Source organism: Chrysoperla carnea, chromosome 2 (genome assembly GCF_905475395.1).
Source record: "Chrysoperla carnea chromosome 2, inChrCarn1.1, whole genome shotgun sequence".
Lineage (NCBI taxonomy): Eukaryota > Metazoa > Arthropoda > Insecta > Neuroptera > Chrysopidae > Chrysoperla > Chrysoperla carnea.
Genome location: NC_058338.1, coordinates 92895883 through 92923308, shown reverse-complemented (window position 1 = coordinate 92923308; position 27426 = coordinate 92895883). Strand labels below are relative to the sequence as shown.

The 27426-nt window shown below is 28.9% G+C and overlaps 1 protein-coding gene across 4 annotated transcripts in view; it reads left to right on the top strand.

The window, feature by feature from the left end:
• The first annotated feature begins 622 nt into the window (after window positions 1-622).
• Window positions 623-27426, top strand: part of LOC123293841 (sodium/potassium-transporting ATPase subunit alpha) — a 45458-nt gene continuing 18654 nt past the window's right edge. For 2 of the 4 annotated variants that reach the window (XM_044874784.1, XM_044874785.1), the window contains exons 1-2: window positions 5331-5341; window positions 23395-23404. In XM_044874784.1, the coding sequence (XP_044730719.1) occupies window positions 23398-23404 (7 nt within the window). In that variant the 5' untranslated portion in view covers window positions 5331-5341; window positions 23395-23397. Of the gene's footprint in view, window positions 924-5330; window positions 5342-23394; window positions 23405-27426 lie in introns of those variants that run through there. The other 2 variants (XM_044874786.1, XM_044874787.1) reach the window with 2 other exon arrangements.

Below are 27426 nucleotides of genomic sequence, written 5' to 3'. Positions count from 1 at the left end.
AGTAGCAAATTTAAAAATCATTTATTTTTAAAAGATATTAATTATTTAAGCAAATATTTCTTTAAAAAATTAATTTTATCCTCTCAACATTTCAAAGAATTCCTCATCTTAGGAGAGGAGTGGAATTGAGTTATTATTATTATTATTATTATTAACATACAAATATTAATAAATACTTTTAATGCACTTGAGTGGACTAAACAAAGATAAGAATTAAGTGAATAGATCAGCTACCTGCTGCAAAAAATCGACCGTCAAGTGTTTAATTTATGATAGGTACTCATTACAACTATTTAACTAAAAGGTACCAACTTGTCATCACAATATTGAAAACTATTCACCTGTACATTACTAGAACATTCATACGAGAGAAAAAAATAATAATTCAGAAATATTATTTAATATAAATTCATAAATGATGGTTGACATGTATTATGTATCTCCTAACCCCAATCTTTTATAATATAAATCCAATCCGAACATACACGAACACACTATAACCGAACTATACACGATTACACGAAGTAAAATCGGCGCGGCGCATACTACTAATGACGCAGTATGACGTCAACGACTATACGTTAGGTTCAATAAAGAGGTATTGCGGTGCTCGGTGTTCGATACTGTGTTCGTGTACACAGTAATTTTGTTAGTCTATACTTGGGCTCCATATTGGATGGACGCACCTTATTTAAGATTAGTGTGTGTGCTTGTGTGATACAATATTTTTAAATTGGTGTGTTTTGGGGAATTTAAAGGACAATTCTATGACATCGGTTAAGGAATTATCTGACAGATAACACATTCTTTGGGCATTTGGGTGTTATATAATCATATTACACTAGTGTTTTTTTATTCAATCCCGAATAGAAGTTTTAACCTTTTTTTGAATAGAAATTAAAAACTAGTTGGACATGGCTGAGGTAGGTGTTTTTCTAAACAATTATATATACTTTTTTTTAAAATTAGTTTTAAGTTTCTTCTTACAAGGTAAGATTAGGTGAAATTTCCGGAAGGAATTTTTTTTTGTAGTTATGTTTTAAACCGAAAAGAAGTAATGTACTTTTTTTTAATTCAGCTTCCACCCCTGCCCACAATTGAATGTGAAAATTACAAAAAAAAAAATTAGCTGCATTTACAATAATTTGTTTTAATTAGTTCATTTAGTTGTCGTTCAAAATCCATTGCATTGCAAGTTATCGCATCGATTTTTTTTTTTTTCAAAAATAAGCAAAACTTTTTTTAAAAGGCCTTTTCACCTAGCATGATGTATTTTGTGTTGTTATAACGGTTAATTCAATGCATTTTTAAGCTTGGGTTTTTAAAATGTTTTCATATTTCATCGCATTCCATTTGCATTATTCGAATAATTTGTACGTTGTTAATATAATAGGCTAGTTTAGCATAATAATAATTATTTAAACTATTTTATTATTGGATGATTAAAATCAAGGTAACTACACTAAAAAAAAATCAATACAGTTGATACACTTGATTACATAACATTTAAAAGTTTGTTTAACAACAGCTCTTTTCTCGATTTGGTTACACCATTATAGGTGAAATAAATACCATTTATTATTATTATTTTTAAAGGGACAATTAATAGGAAGTTAATAGTTTTGGTTAATTATTCTTATTCACTTAATTTAATTTTGTTTGTATACTAAAAATTTGTATGTGTTAATAAAAGTGTATATGTATAGGCAACGCCCTTTACGTTTAATGTTTGAGTTAGTCACTTGAATTTTAATTATTTTTATTGTTTAGGGAATTTATTTTATCTAGAGAATTATGAATAATTTTTTTAATTTAATTTATGGATACGAAGTTTGAATTTAGTATTATTAACTGTCAAGAATTAAAAGACTTTGATTTGAAAAAATCAACCTTTTTATGGGTAACCCCTGTATAATTTAATGATCCAAACTTTAATCAAGTATCTTTAAAAAGACTTACTTCTGGATTTTCTTTTGAAGTATTTGTAGGTTTTTGAATGCTTTAAGGAATTTTTTTTTTTAGATAGTATTAACGTCTTCGCTCAACTTCGGTCGTTTTATTTCGACCGGCTTCTCATGATATTCGCCCTTTTTTATATGTTGAACTATAAATAAATTTTTTTAAATATGATATTATAGAATGAATACTAGTTTGAAATTTTTAGTTAGCATATGAATAAAAAACAAGCTTTAATTTTGAATAAGTTTTAGTTTGAAAAGGCGCTTTATTATCGCGCGAATAATTATATTTATTCAACTGAGGGAACCGGTAGGACCGGTTTTTTTGTATTTATTTATTGATTTTAATATTTAAAAAACTCTATTGATGGTTTATTTAAAGTTAAACAAACGATTTTATCTCGCCAGAAATGTAAAACTTGATTATTTTGAATTAGACTTAAAAGTAGGAAATTGATTCTCGAGAATTTGGAAAAAAAAAATAGTTCCAAAAACTGTTGTTACAATTTTTTAAACTTAATGACGTTGTTTCTTTATCGTCAAGAAGAGGAAGTTGTGTGTGAAAGCTCGAATAAATGTCTTTTTTGAAATTAGGTCATTCGTCGCCATGTTTATTTTATTATCATCCACCTACAGTTTGACATGAAAATGCCGGTTTCAAGAATAAATTCGACTGTCTCCACTCTATTGATCAATGAAGTTTTTAGTATATGGCATTTTTTTAAAACTCAACGGTTAAACATTTATATATCTTATATCGTTTCCTATCCGGAAAAACCTGTAAAACGGAAGTGGTTTAAATAAAATTTTTTTTAGCAACCGGTTTGTTTAAGTTAAAATAATTTGTATCATTGTTACAAAAAATCTAAAAAAGCACATGGGAAATCCAGGAAATAGAAAATATCATGGGCGTTTTCTATTAGTTTGAAATATTTTGCTGATTTATCACCGTTTTTATATATGAGTTTGCGCTACTTGACACAATACTACCCGCAAATTGAGTGCTTGTCACGCACTTTTAAACCCTGGCATTATGCCAAAAACTAATAGATAGAAAATTTCGTTAAAAAAATTTTTCACATTGTTTCTTATAAGTTTATACTATACAATATTTTCGATAATGAAATTTGATTTTGCAGCGAGTTTAAGCAAATCTGGCTTAAATTTCTTGTTGAGAAGATAATACAATATACAATGTGTCGCCTTTAAGATGAAGACACTCATATTTTCGTTAGATATCGATTTGAAATTTTGCACGGTCATACAATGTGATGGGTCACATTTTTTAAGATACTTGCAGCCCTTTTTGTCAATTTGTAGAAGGCTAAGGTTAAAGATCAGATTTCGGTTAAATATAACGAAAATATGAGGGTGTCTTCATCTTAAATGCGACACTGAGTTTCATTAGTATAAATTATCTACACATGGTGAAATATTTAATTTGAACTGGATAATTTAAGTTTCCACAGGTAGATTGGATAATATCTAGTTAATATTTTTTCTAAGGATTCTTAAACTATAATAACTTGTAGGCATTTATATATAGAAAAAATAGACAAATAAAAATGTTATTAATACTATTTTAATCCAAAAGTTTTCCTATTTTATGGAAAATTTAATTTCAAAGTATAAAAATAAAAAAATTATTGAAAAAAATATTTATAATTTTTCGTTTTTGATAACAATATAATTTTATTCATGAATTTGACCTTTAATCCGGACAAATTTGTTTTTAGATGTTGATAAGCTTTATCCTAATCGACTTGATTGTGATCAGCACCGTGTTAAACTATTTATTGACAAGACAACTCTTATTTCTGTTTTCGATTAATATTGATAAATGGTAAATAACCTATTAGTCTGAATCGGAACTACTGAAAACGGGTTCACATTCTATTTTAATTAGTATGAATTATTATCGCCAGATGACGGCTTTTATCTTATTTGAATTTGAATATTTTGATTGGCCTTGAAAATGTTAAGTACTGCCATCTGGTTGTCTAAATTGAAACTACCGAAAACGGGTCAGCTTCCTGGTTTGATTAGTACGAATTATTATCGACAGTTAGCGTGTTGCAACTTCCAGTTTTCAATAGGTGTTGAAAATTTGCTTATTAACTGTCTTAGTTATGCAATTGGATGGTGTCTTCATCAGTTGGCCTTTTTTGATTGCTGGCAAAGTGTTATATATTTACAGTAAAAATAGTCAAACACTAAAGCCCCGACGACTACAAATCACGCTCAAAAAAGTCTAAAACAAGAAAATATTTTCATTTAAAATTATTGTTAACCAGCGGACGGTTTAGAAGCTATGAGGAAACAGATGAAAATACATGCATGCCAGTACAAATACTTAACCATCACCACCGTCGGGATAAAAACTAGGGCTGCGACTATTGAACCAATCACGACAATTAAGTTATACAGGCTTGATGTTGTATAAGTGGTCCTTGCATCAATTGAAACGGTGCCTATAATATATAATAAACCTTATTCTTAAAATAAATTGTTTAAGTTTGTTCATTTCAATTGGTTTTAACTGTACCATATTGATAGTATGTTGACCTACATTCATCAGTACCTAAACTTCTGGGTTTTGCATGAAGATAAAACGTGATATAACCCAGATTGCTTCCTATACACAAAGCTAAAGTATATGTAAACGGACAGATATGGTAAGAATTACAAATTCTCAGGAGATCTACCAAAATGATATTTGTTGTATTATTTCAAGCTCCTTGCTCCCGGAGTTAGTATTTGATTTTTATTCTCTTTTATTATTAAATGAAATATTTTTGTATGATGCTTTTTGCAAGTACGTTCGACGTTGATCGTGATATATTTAACAAAATTAGAAAATATTTGTTTATGGTAAATTCAGGATTTAATTTTTCTTTCGTTAATTAAGTCGACTGATTTTACACACTGTAAGGTCGCAACTTGTAATCGGTTTATCACTGAACACTTTAAGCAGAGCCTGAAGTTTTTAAGCCAGGAATGCTGTCTTTTATCTCTAGTTGCAAAGATCTTTCGCCGATCTATCTTCGCTTTATAATCTTCAGAACACTATTGCTTCGGAATCAATCTTTTCACACCGTTTTCATAGAATAACTGCTCTCGCAAGTTCTGATCCACTTCGGGTATTGCCTTGAACCACCTATATATAAGAGCCAAAAATACATTTTCACAAAAAATTTTTTATTAGCAAAATTTTTAAATTCTTTTGTATGTTCGAGCACCAAGGAAATTTTAAATCAAAAGCTTGATTTTTTTTTTATAGAAGTTAGACTAAGACTAAATCAATTTTGAAAATTTAAGGGGGAATGGTTTTATGGTAAAACGGTAGATGGATATGTTTTCATAGATTTCTCCAAAACTAGTCGGTGGAAATTTAAAAAAAAAACTATTTAAATTAAAATTAAATCCTTAATAAAGTATTGAAAAACAAAAGAAAAAACCCGTTGTGCTCGACTAATTAAGAATGTATGAGCACGGTAGTGAGGACCCATATTTAAAAAAAATTATTCTTTCAATTTTGATGGTGAATTATGTTATAACTTGACAATATAAGACAAAAATTAAGAATAAAATTTTTCGATATCGGAATAATTTTGAAAATATCGAAAATTGCAAATTTTTTTTTTAATTATTTAGCTTTCGATATTTCGAAAACCAAGGCAGATATCGAAAAATTGTATTCTTATTTTTCGTTTACATTCATGAACTTAGAACAAAATTCATCATCAAAGTTGAAAATAAGGTATTAATAATTTCAACCAAAAGTCTTAACTTGCCTTGGCGCCCGTACTACCGTAAAGATTATAAGATATTGTCTTATATGAGAGTCGTAGATGACCAGGTCACAGAAGATTCGATCATTAACTTAGGTTTTACGTAGTTTAATCTTTGCTCTGATATATATTTTTTGTCTTCAAATTCTGTGGAAATAATTCTAAGGAGTTGAAAATGGTTAGGAAAAATCTTGGAATCAATTTATAATTATAAATGGTTGGAAATAGATTTTTAAATAGACACCGCGGCACCATATTGATGTAGGTTGAAAATTATATTCGAAGGTCGTAGAATTAATCATTCAATAAAAATAATAATTTGAAATGAAAATATAATAAATCTTATATTTTAGACAATCATTGATTACAAAAATTTACATAAATGATTGTTCTAATCTGTCTCCTCTAACTGATGAGAAATATATTCATAAATTTTACTTAAATTAAGGATGTACGAGCGTCAGGGTAATTTTGGATAAAAGGCTTGATTTTTATACCATGTATATGAAATATATCATAAGGTATACTAAGTTTAGTCCCAAGTTTGTAACGCTTAAAAATATTGATGCTATGAACAAAATTTTTATATATGTGTTCATAAAATCAATTCATTAGTCCATTTTCGGTTATCTGTCCGTCTGACAACACGATAGCTCAAAGACGAAAAAATATATCAAGTTGAAATTTTTTCAGCGTGCTCAGGACATAAAAAGTGAGGTCGAGTTCGTAAATGAGCATCATAGGTTAATTGGGTCTTGTAAACTGTTAGAGATAGAACAAAAGTTTAAATGTAAGAAATGTTCCTTAAAAAAAAATAAACAACTTTTGTTTGAAAATTTTTTTCGAAAACATCACTGTTTACCCGGAAGGGAGCCAATTAGGTTCGAACTCGTTACTTACATGACGTGAAAAAACAAACGAATCCGTAATCGACATTGTCTATACATGGTATTTCAACAATTAACTCAGTCAATTGTTTGGTTTCACTTGTTTATTTGTATGAAGTTGGACTAAGTCTAAATCTATTCTGAAAATTTTAAGGGAGGTTGCCCGATTTTTAAATAAACAAGTGAAAACAAACAATTGGCTAAATTCATTGTTGAAATACCATGCATAGTCAGTGTTGATTTCTTTATCACATAACACATACAAACATGTGACACATACATAACTGATAATCAAGTATAGTACATATTATAAAATTTCCGCCTAATTGGCGCCCTCACGGGTAAACAGTGATGTTTACGAAAAAATGTTTCAAACAAAAGTTGTTTAATTTTTGATAAGGAACACTTTTTACATTTAAACTTTTGTTCTATCTCTAACGGTTTACAAGATGGGTCCTACGGACCCAAGACCCAATTGACCTATGATGCTCATTTACGAACTCGACCTCACTTTTTACGTCCTGAGTACGCTGTAAAAATATCAGCTCGATATCTTTTTTCGTTTTTGAGTTATCGTGTCCACGGACGGACAACCGGAAATGGATTAATTAGGTGATTCTATGAACACCTATAGCAAAATTTTGTGCGTAGCATCAATATTTTTAAGCGTTACAAACTTGGGACTAAACTTAGTATACCTTGCATATTACATATATGCAAGGTATAATAAATGATTTCAAAAGTAAGAATATTTAATATTGGTTTTATAGTAAAACTGTAGATGGATGATGTGTTTTCATAGATTTCTTAAAAGCTAGCTGGTGGAAATTAAAAAAAAAAAACTATTTAAATTAAAGTAAAAGCCTTAATAAATTATTGAAAACAAAAAAAAATCCGTTGTGCCAGATTAAGAATGCAGGAGCAATTAAAAAATATTTATTTTTTTCAATTTTGATGGCGAATTTTGTTATAACTTGACAATATAAGACGAAAAGTAAGAATCAAATTTTTCGATATTTGGAGTAATTTCAAAATAGAATTTTTTTTTTTGCTTATTTAGCTTTTGATATTTCGAAAACCAATGCAAATATCGAAAAATTTTAATATTATTTTTCGTCTACATTCATGAAGTTATAATAAAATTAATCATCATAGTTGAAAATAAGGTACAAATAATTTCAACCACAAGTTCAAACTTGCCTTGGCGCTTGTACTACCTTAGCATATGACTGGAAAAATTTAAAGCTAGTTTAAGTGTGTTGTGATGTATCCTCAAGCAAATGATATCAATTGAAAATACTGATTAGATAATTTCTAACTAAACTAAACAGAAATATATAATTTTACAATGGTAAAAATTTAAACACATTGTTTTCTGAAAATAGACTGTATGTTTCTGGAAAAAATTATTATCTTAATTTTAGACGAAAATGTATTCACAAACTCACGTTTTAAAATGAGTGCACGAATTCACAAAATTTGTCTGTCTCATGTCTCATTGTGACGTCATTTTTGTATATTTATCTTTTATACCATGCATATATTTAATATGCAAGGTATACTAAGTTTAGTCCCAAGTTTGTAACGCTTAAAAATATTGATGCTACGCACAAAATTTTGCTATAGGTGTTCATGGAATCACCTTATTAGTCCATTTCCGGTTGTCCGTCCGTCCTTCCGTCTGTGGGCACGATAACTCAAAAATGAAAAAAGATAGCGAGCTGAAATTTTTACAGCGTACTTGGGACGTAAATGAGCGTCAATGTTCAATTGGGTCTTGGGTCTGTAGGACCCATCTTGTAAACCGTTAGAGATAGAACAAAAATTTAAATGTAAAAAATGTTCCTTATAAAAAAAATAAACTTTTGTTTGAATTATTTTTTCGTAAACATCACTGTTTACCCGTGAGGGCGCCAATTAGGGAATTTTATAGTACTATACTTGAATATCAGTTATGTATGTGTCACATGAATGTATGTGTTATGTGATAAAGAAATCAACACTGACTATGCATGGTATTTCAACAATTAACTCAGTCAGTTGTTTGTTTTCACTTGTTGTAGTTAATTTAAGGTAGTACGAGTGCCAAGGAAAATTTAGACTTCTGGTTGAAATTATTTGAACATTATTCTCAACTTTAATGATAAATTTTGTCATTTCATGAAATTTGACGAAAAGTAAGAATATAATTTTTCGATATCTGCCTTGGTTTTCGAAATATCGAAAGCTAAGTAATCATATAAACTTTTCCATTTTCGTTATTTTGAAAAATACTCCAGATATCGAAAAATTATCGTCGTATATTGTCAAGTTATAACTTAATTCACCATCAAAATTGAAAATATACTTTTTTTAATTTTGTAGCCCTACTACCGTACTCATACTTCCTTAATTAATCGGGCAAAACGGTTTTTTCCCAATAATTTATTAAGGTTTTAACTTTGTGAGGGTGAGATCGAAAGCTATGCATGTGGAATCTATCTGCAGTTTGCTATTCACGACCTCCAGGCGTGTGATTCTGTCGTATTTATTTTTTACAGTTTTACAAAATTTGAAAATTATTATTAAATTTCTTTCAAACTTAATATTAATAAAAATTATATAAAAATTGTGATTAAACTTACAGATGCGTATTTAACGATGCTATACGAAACGGAGAAATGAATTCATTGCCAAAACGTTAAATTTATTCTATAACATATATGTTATATAGATATTATGCGATATGTCATGACGGATAAGAATTTCCGAAACGTGATCTATATAACATGTGATGCAGCCATGCGTGTATGTGCTATTTTATGCCATAAATATTGTTATTAATTAATATTATTACAATTATTTACAGTTTATTTAAAATTGTTTGTACAATTCTAAAACAAATGAAATTAAAAATTATGTAAGAATATTTATTATTTATAGTTGGTATACAGAGTGCCACGAAATGCTCGCATATGGACAGTATAATGATTCAAAGAAGAAAAAGAAAGATCAAATTTGCAACTCTCGTTTTCTATTCCCTATGAATACTCATGAAAATGAAGATATTGTCTTTAAATGTATTTTTTTTCCATTTGCTGATCTAATTATAGTCTAGCAATTTGAAGAATTCGATTTGGAAATTTTAAAGGTAAGACCCTTAAACGGATTTTTCAAAATTCGAATAATTTTCGGACACAGAGCAGGTTTTCTGGTAACGAAGTTAGAATTTATCGCTCTATACTGCGAGCTACTGTTGTTTCATTAAAAGGCAAAACAAGTCGGTTAGCAGAAATAACTTTGCAAGATATTACATATGAAGTAGAGAAAGGCCCATTGTATGAATCTGGGATCGCCGATTAATCCAAAGTGAGTAATATTATTATCCAAATTACTCTGCCAGAATTGTCACACAAACTTAAAACGCATTTTTCTTTAAACTATATTTTTCGAGGTGGTTGACATGATATCTCAAGTTCTATTCGACTGATTCCTTTGAAATCTGCTGGAAATCTTCAGTTCAGTTCAGTTGATAGAAATCGGTATTGGACTAATTAGGTGATTTTATGAACACCTTTACCAAAATTTTGTTCGTAGCATCAATATTTTTGAGCGTTACACACTTGGGACTAAACTTAGTATACCTTAATATATTTCATATATACATGGTATAAAAAAGATGATCCTAAGGAAACGGGAACGTCCTTAAATTAATAACAAACTTGATTTAGCCTGACCCAAGACTTCATTGTAGGTTTGGTTGAGGCTTAAAAAAGGACTGCTGGTCCCACAAGAATTCCAGTTCCAAGCTTGGTCTTTCTTGCTTGGATCCTTATGAAATAAATAATGTTAATTTATCAATTCATCTTCTAATCTCCAGGGTAATTGATTTCCAGTATGGGTTCGGTTCATACTTTAACCGCTTGACTTTGAAATGAAAAGCACGCAAGGTTTTTACGCTAAAAAGTAAACAAAAAAAGCTTGTAAATATTTTTTTCGATATCATAATTGCTCATGACTCAGAGAATGAATAATTCAAATAAAAATTGCGTGTGATTAATAAATTAATTAACTGTAAATTTATTAATAATAATATTTATTTAACCCTTCGTTTACTTAAAGAGGAAAAAATATTCATAAACAGTGATTTCTTGGAAGTTAAATATGTAACCATTATAGAGTTTAGTAATAATAATGTTAAAATTTCAACAAGTACAATAAAACTAAATTCCTAAAAGGAAAAAAGGGTTATATCAATGAAATTTTTCACAGTTGCTTATTAGATTGTAATAACTTCGAACCAAATAATCAACCTCTCAGGGGCGGGCCCAACACCCTTTTTTGGGGGGTAGTTGGTGTTTTTAACTAATTTTTTACAAATTACAAAAAAAATGAAACAGAAATTACAGTTCACTCAATTTCTTTTCTATTCTAATAAGAATAGAATAAATTTTCAACAAATGTACCGTGTGCAAAGTTAATCAGCAATTAAAATTCTTCAAATATGAGCCAGATAATTTTCATTATATTAAATATGACAATCGTAATTTTTTATGAAAAATAAATAAAATTAATTTGTGAATGAAAATTAAAACGAATTTTTTACAAAACAAAAAGGAATATCTAGGGTGATAATAAAGAATGACTAGCTCGACCCGTGGGAATTCCGCTTGCCATGTTACCGGTACCCGTGGCTAAAAACAACAACTTAATTGTTTAAATTAGTATTCGGAGAACACCTTTAAAAAATATTTTATATAAAAATAGCTTGATAGTTGTGAAATATCTCTTGTTCCGGCTTAATGATATGTTCTGTATTAGGAGAACATCTATAAAGACTAACATGTTTGCCCAATAAACTTATTATTTAAATTTTTTTAAATTTATGATATTTTTTCGTTTAAATTATTTGGCTAGCGTGGTTTTTTTCTTAAGCGGTACATTTTTAAACTGTGAGTATATTTTTCGTCGAAGCTAGGCATAATGCACTTAAAAACAAGTGAAAAGAAACAATTGACTGAGTTAATTGTTGAAATACCATGCATAGTCAGTGTTGATTTCTTTATCACATAACACATACAAAAATGTATAGACAGTGTTGATGCGCAATCGTTTGTTTTTTTGACGTCACGTAAATAACAAAAGATATTCACTTTTAAATAGACACACACACAACTGATATTCCTATATTAATACATACTATAAAATTTGCACCTAATTAACGCCCTCGTGGGTAAACAGTGATGTTTACAAAAAAATGTTTCAAACAAAAGTTTTTTATTTTTTTATAAGGAACATTTTTTACATTTAAACTTTTGTTCTATCTCTAACGGTTTACAAGATGGGTCCTACGGACCCAAGACCCAATTGACCTAAGATGCTCATTTACGAACTTGACCTCACTTTTTACGTCCTGAGTACGCTGTAAAAACTTCAGCTCAATATCTTTTTTCGTTTTTGAGTTATCGTGTCCACAGACGGACGGACGGACGGACAACCGGAAATGGACTAATTAGGTGATTTTATGAACAGCTATAACAAAATTTTTTTCCTAGCTACAATATTTTTAAGCGTTACAAACTTGGGACTAAACTTAATATACTATGTATATTTCATATATGCATGGTATAATAAGGGGTGAATCGTGAATTTTGATAAAAGAATTAAGTGGGATGAAAATCAAGACATATCTGTTTTCTTTTTATAATGAGTATTTCTTTATGCTGCCAATGAACTTAACGGGTCTCTCGTAATAAAAAACCATTGTTTTATAAAGGTATATTTTTATTTAATTAAAAGGTGATTAGATGGAAATAATTGAAAAATTGATATAATTACAAAATTTGTTGATTGCGCGTTGTACTTTAAAACATCAAAGGTTCTGTACCGCAAAAAAATACACATTTTTTTTAATCTGTAAAAATTTATTTAAAAAACTAAAAACTTTTTTGTCTATGATTACTAGAGGTTATTTAGAGATTATTACTAAGCAGCTTGAGTTGCTCTAGGTAAATATTTAGAGGCATCTAAATTTTTCCTAACCAGAGAAGCTTGTAAAGTATATTAAATGTGTACAGAAACAAGATGTTCTAGCTTCTAGACTATTTTACTCTATTTACCATACTGGGACCTTTTTTTTTTTTTTTGTTAACGCTGACAAATCAAATTTTATATTGGATCATATATTTTTCTGAAATTTATAGGACAATGTATGTCAATGAAAAAAAATTTTCAAGACAATTATTTTTCCAGCTTGTAATATTTTCGACCTCCGTCCACTACCAATTCCCTCAAGCGTTTTACATTTTCAATTGAGAAGTTCAAAACTTTGACAAAAACCTTTCACTTTATTAATAAAAATTATGTAAAAAAATGCTAGACCAATCAAATGGGACACTTTTTAAAGAAATCGGTCGAGTAGAACTTAAGATATCATATCAACCACCTCCAAAAATGTAGTTTCAAGAAAAACGCGTTTTAAGTTTGATAAACAATTCCGGAAGAGAAACTCGTATGATAATATTACTTACTTTGGATTAATCGGCGATCCCAGATCCATATATTCGATCTGCTTCTGCTTCATATGCAATGTCTTGCAAAGTTATTTCTGCTAACCGAGCTGTTTTACCTTCTTTTGAAGTAGCAGAAGTTCGCAGCATACAGCGAATTCAAACTTCCTTACCAGAAAATCCGCTGTATCTCCCAAAATCATTCGAATTTAGAAAAATCCGTTTAAGGACATATTTTTAAAAATATGCAAAAAATCGATTTCTTTAAGTTTCTAGACCAGATTGCCTTATAAAACATACTATCCTATATAGTAATACATACTAGCAGTATACTCGTAATTTGTCCAGTATTATAATAAGCGGGGATCCCGCGACAGTAAAATAGAACTTACACGGAATCAATACTATCTAACGATAGGTACAATATGGAGGTGTGCCAGGGTTTGTCCTGGCAGAAATATTTTTTATATTTTTACAAATTAATTTATATTCTTCTCTTACAACTTAAATTCAATGAAAGTGCAAAATACTTGTAATCATTAAAAATATAAAAAATATTTCTGCCAGGATAAACACTGGCACACCTAGTCCATATTGTATTGTACCTATCTCTAAATAGTATTGATTCATATGCCAAATATCGAAATCCATGTAAGTGCAGTTTTACTGTCACGGGCTCCCCAGGGCTATGATCATTTTTCGTGGTTCGTACTTCCTATATACAACGGAATCCTAAAAGCACAAAATGCATTCTATTTACCTATTACATAAAAAAAAAAACACCTTAGTTTAAAAATAAATGATAATCTAATTGATTCAACTTATAATAAATATTTATATATTCTTATCGAGTTCATTAACTTAGAAAATTAGTTGATGGCGATCATCAAAACACAAAATAAGAATCTGGTTACATCTGGTTTTGAGTTTTAACACAAAAATAAAAATAAATTAGAATTGAATTAATAATAAATATTATGTATGTATGGTATTTACAAGTGTGCAGTGAGTGATAATAGTAAATAGTAAGTTTCATTGTCAAACGGTGAATAATATAATAATACTTATTCTGTAATATTATTATTGTATTTTATAACATTCATTCATAATATATAATAACCTACATTAAATGACTCAAATATATTTAAATAGAGTGTGTATCAAGACCACATTACATGAGAATTGTAAACTTGTGACGTAATCAGTAACTGACCATTTTATAATCACGACATCTGGTGATTAATGTTTAATGTATAATAAGATTACAATGCAATTTTAATTGTAATCAATGAATGTACAGTTGATTTTAGTGTCATGCATAAATGGAAAAGGTGTTTGATTTTTTTTCTTTTTTTGTATCAAAGCTTAAATAATATAATTAATTTAAAGCTATCAACTATTTTTAGAGTTGCAAAGTGGACTGACTTTGTTGCCTACGTCTTAACCGATACAAGCATCGATCACGCGATATCTCAACAATTAATTATGCTACTTAGGTTAGGTTAGGTTATATTAGCTGTCCACGAAGGACACACTATAGAGCCCATTGTGATACCATGCATGTGTTTTACCACCTTTCCGCTGGTAATTTTATTTATCAGCTCCTCAATATTAGAGGCAGAGTGCACCTCCTTCATGCATATATCATGCACCACACCAGCGCATCACAACTATTAATTAAATTAATTTGTTGCGACGCTGGGAATCGATTCCGCTACCCTAACCATTCCGCAGGCGGAATTGGTAACGTCTTAACCAAATGAGCTAATAGAGCGACAATTGTGCTTGTTTGTTTGTTTGTTTTTTTTTATTTAATTATTTTCATCTATATGCAGATTTATAATATAATTATTGTTACCCTTTTGCTTTTGCAGGGCAATTGCAACAAATAACAAAACACAGTATTCTCTTTTACCCTCTTAGAGACACTGTCTCTTTTATCTCCTTCTCTTAGATACGAAATACGCTTTCGACCGACCTTCGGTCTTCGGCATCAAAATTCGCTCCGCTCACAAATATAGTATAAAATATAAATACTTTGGGGTCAAACTTGGCTATACTTGCAATATGGTTAATTGTAGACAGCTTTACTTTGTGGAGAGCTTTACTCCATAATTTTAAGATTTTGTTTAAAAATGTCTATATTGGACGAAACATGCCATATTTTAAATTATTAAAATATTAAAATAAAATACAAATAGACTAAGTAAAGACAATTGAAAGTTTTTTAATCCTAAAATTGCAATATGGTATTTACATCCCTAACGCTATCTACATATTACACTTCTCAGCTTCACTTCAGCTTTTACACCTCTGCCGAAGTTTGTTTTTTGGATTCAAAGAGTGGCGACAGGGTCAATATCGGACACTTTAATATTCGTTGTGTGCGTAGTCATGGTAGGGACAATAAAATCGATGCCAGCGCTTTAAGTGAAAAATTTTGGAGTTAAAGGGGGCTGTTATGACTAATTTGCAATTCTTTACATGTTAATGTAATAGAAATGTCAAATTAAAATTATTGAAAAACACGAATTAATTAAACTTAAAGCATTAAAAATTGTGAAAATAAGAAATTAAATTGAACAAATATTATTTTTCAAATGTAAATTATCATAATTATTTATTTAAATTTGTGAGACAAGAATATTAAATTTTAAATGCAAGTCTTAAATGCAATCCATACAATTATATATGCATCCATACAATTCTATAATTAAAGTAGTGTATCGTTACCATGGAAACGAAACTCACGCACGGAGCGAATACAAACATCAACTTACAAATTTGAATGAGGACGCAAAAATGTCGTTCATCTTTCCAAGATGAAAATAGCTTTCAAAAACTAGTGAAAACAAACAACTAACTGATTTAGTTGTCGAAATACACTGTATAGAAAGTGTTGAATGTCAGTGCTTGCATTATTTTGTTATAAATTAGAAGGGTGTAAAAACCCTTTTTAGATTACGAAAATTTCTATAATTTTTCGAATTTTTTTTTTTCGTTTTTAGATAGTGTTTTCTCTCTTTAATAGTTTTGGGAAAAATGGACACCAAAGTTTTGTCCTTGTTTGTTTACGAAAAAATTTTTCAAACAAAAGTTGTTTATTTTTTTTTTTTAAGAAACACTCTTTTACATTTAAACTTTTGTTGTATCTTTAACGGTTTACAAGATGTGTCCTACGGACCCAAAACCTTGGCCTATATTGCTCATTTACGAATTCAACCTCACTTTTTACGTAAATAAAAATTTCAGCTTAGTATCTGTTTTCGTGATTTTATGAACACTTACCAAAATGTTCGTAATATCATTATTTTTAAGCGATGTAAACTAGGAACTAATCTTAGTATACCTTGATATGTATTACATACAGAGTATAAAAATTTATCTAATGTATTCTCTGATCGAAATGCGACAACATGTAGTCAGTCTATTTTATATTTCAACTAGAACAACTACTGTAAAGGTATAATCAATAGAACCCAATAAATTATGAAAAACCTTGGGCATAATTTATCTACAAATAAATTATATTTTTAGCAAAATATGAAAATCAAACAAAAATTGTGAAGATTAAAAGTTTTTCTCCAAGGTCATGTATTCAAATTACATTTTGTTCATGTAGAAAGAGTCATAAGGTTTTGCCAAAAATAGCATTTACTAGGAATATTTCTATAAGCATTATCTGTTTTAAAAGATAGCTTAATCGAAATATATTTGACACATTTTTGTGCTAGAAAATAGATACCTATTTATATTACTAAGTCTTTTTGCTCTAGGTGTGAAGTTTAATGCTTTGCAAAAGCACGGTGATTCGCATATAAAAATTTTTTTGTAATTCAGTTACGAAATACTCTACCTTTGTAACTAAAATGAGTGTCAAAATTATGCCATTTTGTTACATAAAATATAAAATTACATCGTGATATATCCGGTCGCCCTATTAGCTCAGTTGGTTAATTCCGTCCGCGGTATGCTTAGGGTAGCGGGTTCGAATCCTGCCTTCGCAACAAAATTTATTTAATTAATAGTTGCGATGGGCTGGTGTAGTACATGAAAGAGGTGGTGCACTAGGACTCTGAAATTAAGGAACTGATAAATGAAATTATCAGGGGAAAGGTGGTAAAACACATATATGGCATCACAATGGGCTCTATAGCCTAAGTGTGTTCTTCGTGGACAGCCAATATAACCTAACCTATCCGATATTATTTTGTCTTTATGTTTGATATTCTCGGACCGTAATTATAAATAGTAATTAATCATGAAAACAAATTTATTTCTAGTATCTCTTGATTTCATAGCTACAGCCAAATTTTTAATTTATTAATTGAATATCGAATTGCATAATTTTTTTAATTCCATCTACATATTGTAATATCTGAATGTTTAAATTGAGAATACTACCTTGAGTGTGAAGGTTAAGGAAATGATTTCCTTACCGGCTTCTGCAATATACAGGATTATTTAAACTTAAAAAAGGTTGAAATATACTTGAAACTCGATAAATAAATTTAATCGAGAAAATGCTTCAAACGAAAAATGTTATATATCGGCATTGAATTCGATCTAAGTTTTCAGGTTCAATCAAAATCTCACTCTGATTCATAACTGACAAACATTAGATGAACGTTTTAAATAAGAGAGTTGTTCTTTATAAATACACGAACATTTTTTTGTACATCGAATAGTTGAGACAGTAAATAATAGGAAAAATTTAGCTTTTTGCGCGTTTCTGGATTCAATTTGAACAAAAAAGGTCTTTAGAAAAACAATTCACTTTTATTGGAAAATTTTTTCGAAGAGTGCCTGGAGTCCGAACGAGACGAAAAAACTCTTATTTTAATAATATTACAAAATAATATCCGTTACCAGCGGTGGCCATGAAGCATATACCTGAAATTTCTCTAATAAAAAAAACTTTTAACAAAAAGAAAACCGTCTTCAAAAGAAAAACTTTTAACAAAAAGAAAACCGTCTTCAAAAGAAAAACTTTTGAATATTTTGAATGAATATTGAACATATTAATTTGTTTTGGAAAAATTTTTCTTTTGAAGTCGGTTTTCTTTTTGTTAAAAGTTTTTTTTTTTTTTATTTTGTGATTTTTAGTGAATCTGAAGTACACTAACTTATTTGTCATTAAAAAAAGAATCATCGAAATCGGTTGGCGTGATATTGAGTTATTCGCCCTCTTGTAGTGCATACTTAATCCAAATTGGTAAAAATAGATAAAGAATTATCAAAATCGATTCACCCAGTCGAAAGTTCTGAGGTAACACACATTAAAAAAAAAAACAGTCTAATTGATAACTTCCTCCTTTTTTTGTTTGAAGTCGGTTAAAAATTAATTCGACGATAAATTTTTAAATATATAAAGAGTATGATGACAATTTTTTAATTATAATTTTTGATACATTTCTATAAATAATTTATTTCTTTTTATACTTCTGTGTGGAACAAAGATACACGTTCGTATTGATTTTTTTATGCGCACAAAACTGTTTATTTTACGTTAAATAGAAACTTATTCTGTTGTGTTAACACAAAAATTATGGTTGGTAGGCATGACGTTGACGACGCCATTAGCGTCTAACACGAACGCTACGCTACCACCGTCACACAGCGTCGATGGTTTCGTAATGATAAACGCCTACTGCAATTTACGTGACGTAAATCTTTTATAAACCATTTTAAACTTTGTACAATTTTTGTGAAATTTTCAAATCTATTTTTATAAAAATAAAATTTCAATTTAAAAACAGTTTTTTTTTTTTAATTCATAATTTTTTCGATGAGTAATAAAAAAATTGTTTTTTATAATTTTTTATTTTTAAAATATTCAGAATCGATTTTGTCTATTTTATTGGTGAAATGATTTTTATTTTGTACGAACTTATTTCTTTTGAATTATTTTTTTTCGATTTTCTTCGATTTTTGTAAATATGAATGTTCACTCTGAATTCGTTATATCTGGTTTCCTCGAAATTTGATTATAAAACTAGATTTGGGGCCAAGCAGAATATTTTGGGACGAATATTTATTAGTAAGAATTTACTAACCATGTCGAGGGAAAGCCCATTGATAATAATTCACCTGAAAATGGTAGCTATCTGACAACCGAATCAATATAGATATTAAAAAAATTTACAAATTAAAATTTAAAAAAAAATGCCATAAGTTAATAGAATTCGAAGCAATTTCTAATATTTTTTGGAATTTTAAACAATTTAAATTGAGATGGGTTCAAGCCTGTACCGGTTACCACTTTTAGATGATAAAAGGAAAACGTGTTCACTAATCGCTGGATCTTTTCAAAACAGCTGTGAAGAGAGTTTGTCACGAAATTAAAAATTTTTCTCCTGAAAGGGAAACCCCCTGAAATGACTATAAAATTACCTAGCCCCCTTATCTATAGGATAATCTTGCTTTTCATATAAAAACAAGTAAAAACAAAAACAAACAATTGACTGAATTAATTGTTAAAATCTCCCGCATAGAAAGTTTTGAATGTCAGTCCTTGCTTTATTTTTAAATAAATTATAATAGTTTAAAAAACCCACATAGTTGGCGGCTTTCGGCCGAATTTTCGAAAATGTTTTCTGGAATTTGTATTCGTTTTTCGAGAATGTTTCACAAGACCAGTAGTTGAAGCTACCTGCAAATTTTAAACTCCCTATCTTTTACAGTTTTGGAGACAATGGACACCAAAGTTTTGTCCTAATTTGCGCTCTTACGGGTAAACAGTAATATTTAACAACATTTTAGATATTTAAACTTTTGCTCTTTCTCTAACAGTTTACAAAGTGGGATCTTGACCTTTGTTGCTTGTTTACGATCTCAATTTCACTTTTTACGTCCTGAGCACGTTATACCATTTTAGCTTGATACCTCCTTTCGTTTTTGAGTTATCGTGTTCACAGACACAGATAGACGGGCAGACTGATAAGTGATTTTATATAAACACCTATACCAACATTTTGTTCGTAGCATCAATATTTTTAAGAGACCTAAGACAAAATTTAGTTTACTTTCATATATATTTCACATATACAGGGTATAAAAATTGCTATTATAACAGGAAATTGTTTGTTTATGTATTAAAAGGATATTAGTTGCAATGGAATATTTTTGACAAACATTAATGAAATTGTTTATTCATAAAAGTTAAACATCTGAAATCGGACACTAATTTAATTAACACTCTTACGTTTATTTATACAAAGAATTTTTAGATACTGAAGCATGATAAAGCAGTATTATTAGTAGCTCGGATATTTTTTTCATTTAATTAATATACTTTTAATTATATTGTGAAACAATAAAGTATTCCGTGACACGCATTTTCCGAAGAATCTTTCTATAATGAAAATCGTTCGACATTCTAGAAAAATTATTTTAAATTTCATGTCCAAAAAAACTATCAGTGTTCAGCTTTAAAACTTTATAGAAATGAATTCATAGAAAAGTTATTCAGCACAGAATATTATGTGATTTACAGTAAATGTTAGTGATCTAAATTTTCATCAGACATCTACAGGGTGGGCCATTTTAATATATACACCTAGATATCTCGTTTTGTAATTAATCAATCAAAAAATAACTTAAACAAAACTTGAGTTTGATGGGGACATCAAGTTCTGACATCAGATTGGACCTAGTTCTTTGGGTTTCTTGAATAGCCAATTTAGATTATAAACAGAATAAGACATTAAATTAGAAAGTTGATCCTCATAAAAAATTAATATTTCGTATTAATATATGACCTGTCAATTCATGACAGTTTAATGTATAATTTACACTTTAAAAAAATGAATTTACACACGTTATTATTAAGTTTTCTAATAAAAAGTCGTAAAATAATATAAATCAATGTAATACCATACAAAATATAAGTAATTAATACCATAAAGTATGTCAACGAATTTGACATTCCACATACTATGACGTCACGTCCGTTTTAAAATTTGATTTCCGTTTTAGAAATTTGAATTTCTCTCACTGAATTTGTACTTTTATACCTTGCATATATGAAATATACATAGTATATTAAGTTTAGTCCCAAGTTTGTAACGCTTAAAAATAATGATGCTAGGAAAACAATTTTGTCATAGGTGTTCACTAAATCACCTAATTAGTCCATTTCCGGTTGTCCGTCCGTCCATCCGTCTGTGGACACGATAACTCAAAAACGAAAAAAGATATCGAGCTGAAATTTTTACAGCGTACTCAGGACGTAAAAAGTGAGGTCAAGTTCGTAAATGAGCATCATAGGTCAATTGGGTCTTGTAAACCGTTAGAGATAGAACAAAAGTTTAAATGTAAAAAATGTTCCTTATCAAAAATTAAACAGCTTTTGTTTGAAACATTTTTTTCGTAAACATCACTGTTTACCCGTGAGGGCGCCAATTAGGCGGAAATTTTATAATATGTACTATACTTGATTATCAGTAATGTATGTGTCACATGTTTGTATGTGAAAGAAATCAACACTGACTATGCATGGTATTTCAACAATTAACTCAGTCAATTGTTTGTTTTCACTTGTTATTAATTAATTTTAAGTAATTAAAAAGATATTAATTACTAAAATAATGATTTAGTTGAAATTTCCAGCCAATAAACTTACGAAAAAAAAATATTTGAACCAAATTTAAATTTCATGAATATTCCCTATTGAGGACATTCGCCTGTGTCCATAATTTTTACTTACAACTACCGATAAACTTTAAGCGTATTTTCTTGCGATTAAATGAAAAAATTACATCTACGAAATATAACATTTTTCCAAAAAATGTTTTAAATAAAAATATTTTTCATGAGAATCAACTTTCTAATTTAAAGTGTTATTCTATCTCTTACCGTTTAGGATTTAATTGGCTATTAAAGAAACCCGAAGAACCTAACTCCAATGTGAGGACACAGAGGACTCTTTGGTCTAGGTGCCAGGGACCCACTTGCGGTACCCCTCTTTTGTTTTGTAACTCCAATCTCATGTCGGAATACGATGTCCCCCATCAAACTCTGCAACTTTTGTTTAAGTTATTTTTTGAATGGCTAACTACAAAACGTGATATTTAAATCTATAGATTAAAGTGGCTGGCTCATCCTGTATATAATAATATATAAATAAAAATTCATAGTTACGACTACTGACTTATGATATATGTTATTTTTGTAAAAAATGTTATTTATTTTTAAATTTTGTATTTTATGAGCCATGTTTTCAAGATGTTTAAAAAAAATACAATATTATATAATAAAGGTAGATTTCAATTGTTTCACTTTAATTTGTTTAGTTAACATCTTATTTGTAAGCTATTTATTATGGCTATTAATTTTGACCGTGAAAACGATCAAGTGTGAATCTAATTAGCATTCTGCAATTTCTTGTGGTGCAGTTGTAGAATATGAATATTTACTTTAAGGGCCTGACCTGTCTATCATACAAATGCTGTTCTAAATTTTTAACATCAAAATGAAATAAAAGCAAATAACCACGAGAACCGATTAATTATTATCAAAGATAATAAATTTCAAAAAATGTCTCAATTTCTTAAATCAATTTTTGTAGTATACAGGGGTGTATAATTTTAATTCATTATGGCTAATAGCTCGTTTTGTAATTAACCAATCAAAAAATAACTTTTAAAAAAATTACAGAGTTTTATGGGGGGCATTATGTTCTGACATCAGATTGACTTTAGTTCCCCGGGTTGCTTTAATAGTCAATTTATATCCTAAAAGGTACTAATATTTTTTATTTAAAACATTTTTTCGAGAAACGTTAGCTTTCAGAGTAGAAGTGACATAAAAATATGTTCATTATTGCATTTGATCGAAAGAAAATTTTTTACTCTCATCCGGGTTGCCCCAAAAAAACGATGATCACGAGACAACATAAAGAGTATGAAAAAACCTGAGCTATACTCTCACATTAATGCACATAAAACAGCTGCATAAATGACCTTATTTATTGAAATAATCTTAATTTGAGAATAATATAAACAAAATTAAATTTGATAATCAATTAAAAATTTAATATCTTTTTATAACAATAAATTTTTATTGATGGTATTAATTTTTTTAATTATAATTATTGTAAACAAAGCATAAATTTTATAATCTTAAAATATTATTTATTTGTAATAGTCCATGCGGTAAATATAATAAAAATATTTTATTAAGTCAATATTAATCAAATCCCTTACAAAGTACAATAATATCAAACTGATCGCATCTCTCTAACAAGTATAGCTAGCTTCAAGTCTGATAGGAGATGGCTGAGCTTTGAAAATAAGTTTTGCAACCAATTAACTTGGATTACAGCTTGAGTGAAAGTTAAAAGAAAAGTTTTCATTTCAACTACTGGCTGCTTTTGAAACTATGTTCCTTATCACACGTTATCGTTCTGATTTGCTTACTGGTTGGGAGGTAAAACCAAAAAAGATGTAACTTAGGTCACCTAAGAATTAACTAAAACTTAAATTCAAACTCAGCTTTTCCTACTTGGAAATCGTAAGTGTGATAAAAAAAATACACCCTTGCATCCCCCGTAATTATTTGAAACACGTTATTTAATTAGTGATGTAAATTCACAATTTTAGATAAATTTTTAGTAATCATTAAAAATTTAAATAAATTTGTCATCGGGCTTATGATTAATTATTCTTTAAATGGAAAATTTTTGATGGATACATCGTACGGACTAAAGAGATTAAACACTCAAATTAATGTTAATTATTATGTCAATTAATTCCATTATTATTTTATCGATTATTATATCATAATATTATTTTTCATTCAAAAATGTGTATCTTAAAAATAATTGCACAAACACTTGAGTTAAAATTGAGCATTAAAAATTGAAATTGGAAACAAACAAAAAAAGACTTTATACTGTAATGAACAAAATATTTGGACATTTTCTGTGAAAATTTCGGATATTCAAATTTATTTAAGGTCTCACGAAATCCGCTGTATTTAATAGACACGGGCGTGGCCGAGTCAAATCTTCCCAATAATAGGTCGCCGATCTTCATTTAGGTATGATCTATGTAGGTATGTTTGATCCTTTGTGGCGCTTTAGAGATCAATCTCGTGAACTGATTTTATTGATTCTATCGTTAATCGATTTGCCAATTTAATACCTATTCAGGATATATTTTCACAATTTGGCGTCTGGTTATCGCCATATACATATAATTTTCATTACTGACACTCGTAAGACAAATCGATTGGCGTATTGACGTAAGAATCATCCAAATCGGCCCAAGTGTTTGGTGAGCCGCAAAGGAACAAATACACAAATTAGCCTGATAAACACATACCATTCCTTATCAGCTCAGTCACCCGGGTAAAAATAGAATTTGTTCTACCGTGCTAATTTAAGGGTTTGTTTTCTTGCCGGCTTAACAATCAATACAATTTTGTCCATACATACCAAGTTTTGCCAACTTGAGATATTAACCCAGTGTGTACAAAGAATTAAAGTTTAAAATATGATTTAGTTTGATTTGAACTATTAAGGTAGTTCCAGCATGAAATCACTTTTCGACAGATTTGGCCGAATTTTTTTTCTCGGGTTTATAATAGCTTTATTTATGAATTCCTAAAATTTCATAATTTTTGACCGTTTAGATCGCGAGATATTTAAAGACAAAGTTCGCGATTTTGAGGGTCATGTCCCATTTAAAGCATGTAAAATGTCCGGTCTCTCCAACTATTTTTTATGATATTATTATATATTGAAGAAAAAGTAGAAAAAAATGTTTATACAATACAATTCTAAAAAAAAAAATTTAGAAATTAATTTTCACTTTCGAGATATTAATTTTGACGTAAATTGATCGAAATTGGGACGTTGGCATAATTATTTCCCATTTTAAACGGTCAAAATTTCTGAAACTTTGGGAATTAATAGTAAGCATTATTAAATTCTTAAATTTAATTTTTCGTTAAATTATGTCGAAAAAAATTTTAACCATAGCTTTAGCATAGGAACTGCAGATACCATGCTGGAAATACCTTAATTGAGAAGTAAAACTTTCCATACAAAAGAATTTCTGTTTATCAAGTGTACAATATAACAATCTCTAACTTGATAACACCAATATTTTTTTTAGTTATAAAACTACAAATATTTTATTGTAGGATAAAAAACCGTTGACGTCTCTATACTAGTTAAATATTTACAATACACGTATCTAAAACATTTTCATGCAAAAAAAAAATAAAATTGGCAACAATTTACTTTTAGTAATTGTATTATATATTTTATTCATTATCAGTTGTTCGTTCCTTCATGACAGTATCTAGATTCAATGTCATTGAAAAATTTATGTAATAAATGTTTTAATTTAACTAAGTACAAGTAAATATTTTTATTTTTTTATTTGCATACATACATTAAAAACATTTATTTATTTCATCATATTCCGATCATCTATCCATGAAAAATATATAATTTTTCATTTTACACATTTCATGGAAATTCAAAATAAAACGTTTATCGTACATGAATTGTATTTAAACCAAAAAATGTCCGGATAATCCTTCTACGGAAATGTCTCTAATTCTTTTTTCTACTATTTGAAGGGTTTGGTAATAAATAAGAGTAAAATCGTCGCTCGTATTTATGGGAATCAATTTTTTCACTTCTGATTCGACGATTGATTTTACCTGCCGTATATACAGGATGGGCCATTTTTATCTATACACCTCGTTTCGTAGTTAACCAATCAAAAAACGACTTAAACAAAAGGTGAAGAGTTTGATGGGGGATATCATGTTCTGACATCAGATTAGACCTAGTTCTTCAGATTTTTTTAATAGCCAATTTGGATCCCAAACGGTAAGAGATAGAATAATACTTTAAGTTAGAAAAATGATCCTTATAAAAAAACTAACAATTTTTGTTTAAAACTTTTCGAAAAACGTTAGCATTCGGAGGAAATGCAACTTAAAAATATGTCATTATTCCATTTAATCGAAAGAAAACACGCTAACTACGGAAAAATGCTTTAGCCTAAAGTTGTCAAGGGCAATAGAGGATTCAATTCAATAAAGACATATTTTTAGTCGCATATCCTCCAAAAGCTAACGTTTTTCGAAAGAATAATTTAAACAAAAATTGTAAGTTTTTTAATCAACTTTCTAAGTTACAGTGTTATTCTATCTCTTACCGTTTACGATTTAAATTGGCTATTAAAGAAGCCCGAAGAACTAGGCCCAATCTGATATCAGAACATGGTGTCCCCCATCAAATTCTGCAACTTTAGTTTAAGTTATTTTTTGATTGGTTTACTACAAAACGAGATATTTAGGTGTACCAAAAAAAGGCTCACCCTGTATACCAAAAAAATCATTGACAACAGAATACGTAAAAATATATGGCAGTAAAATAGCGGCTGATAAAAACTTTATGGCTTGGAAATTTTGGATATTCTTCCAGTAACTTTAATCTCAGTGAATACTACGCCAGATATGACTATTATTATCCATGTTTGTATTTTAATCACTCTTGATATATGGGCCCTCCGAATTTTTAGCACTTAATATACTTCTGAGGACTTTAGTTTTACTCATAAAATAATATTATAGCAAGTTTCTATTATGAATGTGTAAAAATGCCCTAAGAAATGATTAAAAGTTAAAGAAAATTGCTTTACGAATATCAACTCAAAACATGATAAAAGATTTACGAGCGATTTTAACTGATAATTTTAATATCGAATAATAAAATAGTATTGAAATTTAAAGCCTTTCCTAATACCAGTTATTGATTTAATTTACTAGTTTTAGAGAATTTTAGATATTTAAAATCGTTGCGATAGTTTGAAAATAAATTAGTTTCACATTCGAATCAAAAAACATAACACAAAATTACATTAGATTAAGATTTACCATCCGATATGCTTAACAAACTGCAAAATGAATTTTCTAGACAGGTTGTATGTCTTAGGTCATCGGTTCATTTTGGCAACCTATTTTATTAAGGACAAAAATTTTAGAGACGGTTATCAAGGTCAATTTTTAAACAACGAAAATTCTCCAAGCCGGAGTAATCTCTTCCACTAGGTTCGTAAAATTTTTAATTCTGCGGCATGCTTAAAATAATGTCTATCCATTGAGACGATATTCAATTAAGGTATTTCTAACGGCGTAATAGAAAACGCGATATTTTAGAATGAGAAAAATGTAGTTTTCTAAATAGTACATTGAAACAAAATATCACAGTTATTTTTTAGATTGTAAAAAATCGATCACTCATGGGGTGCTTAACCCTCTTTTTTGGAGAGTAGTTGGG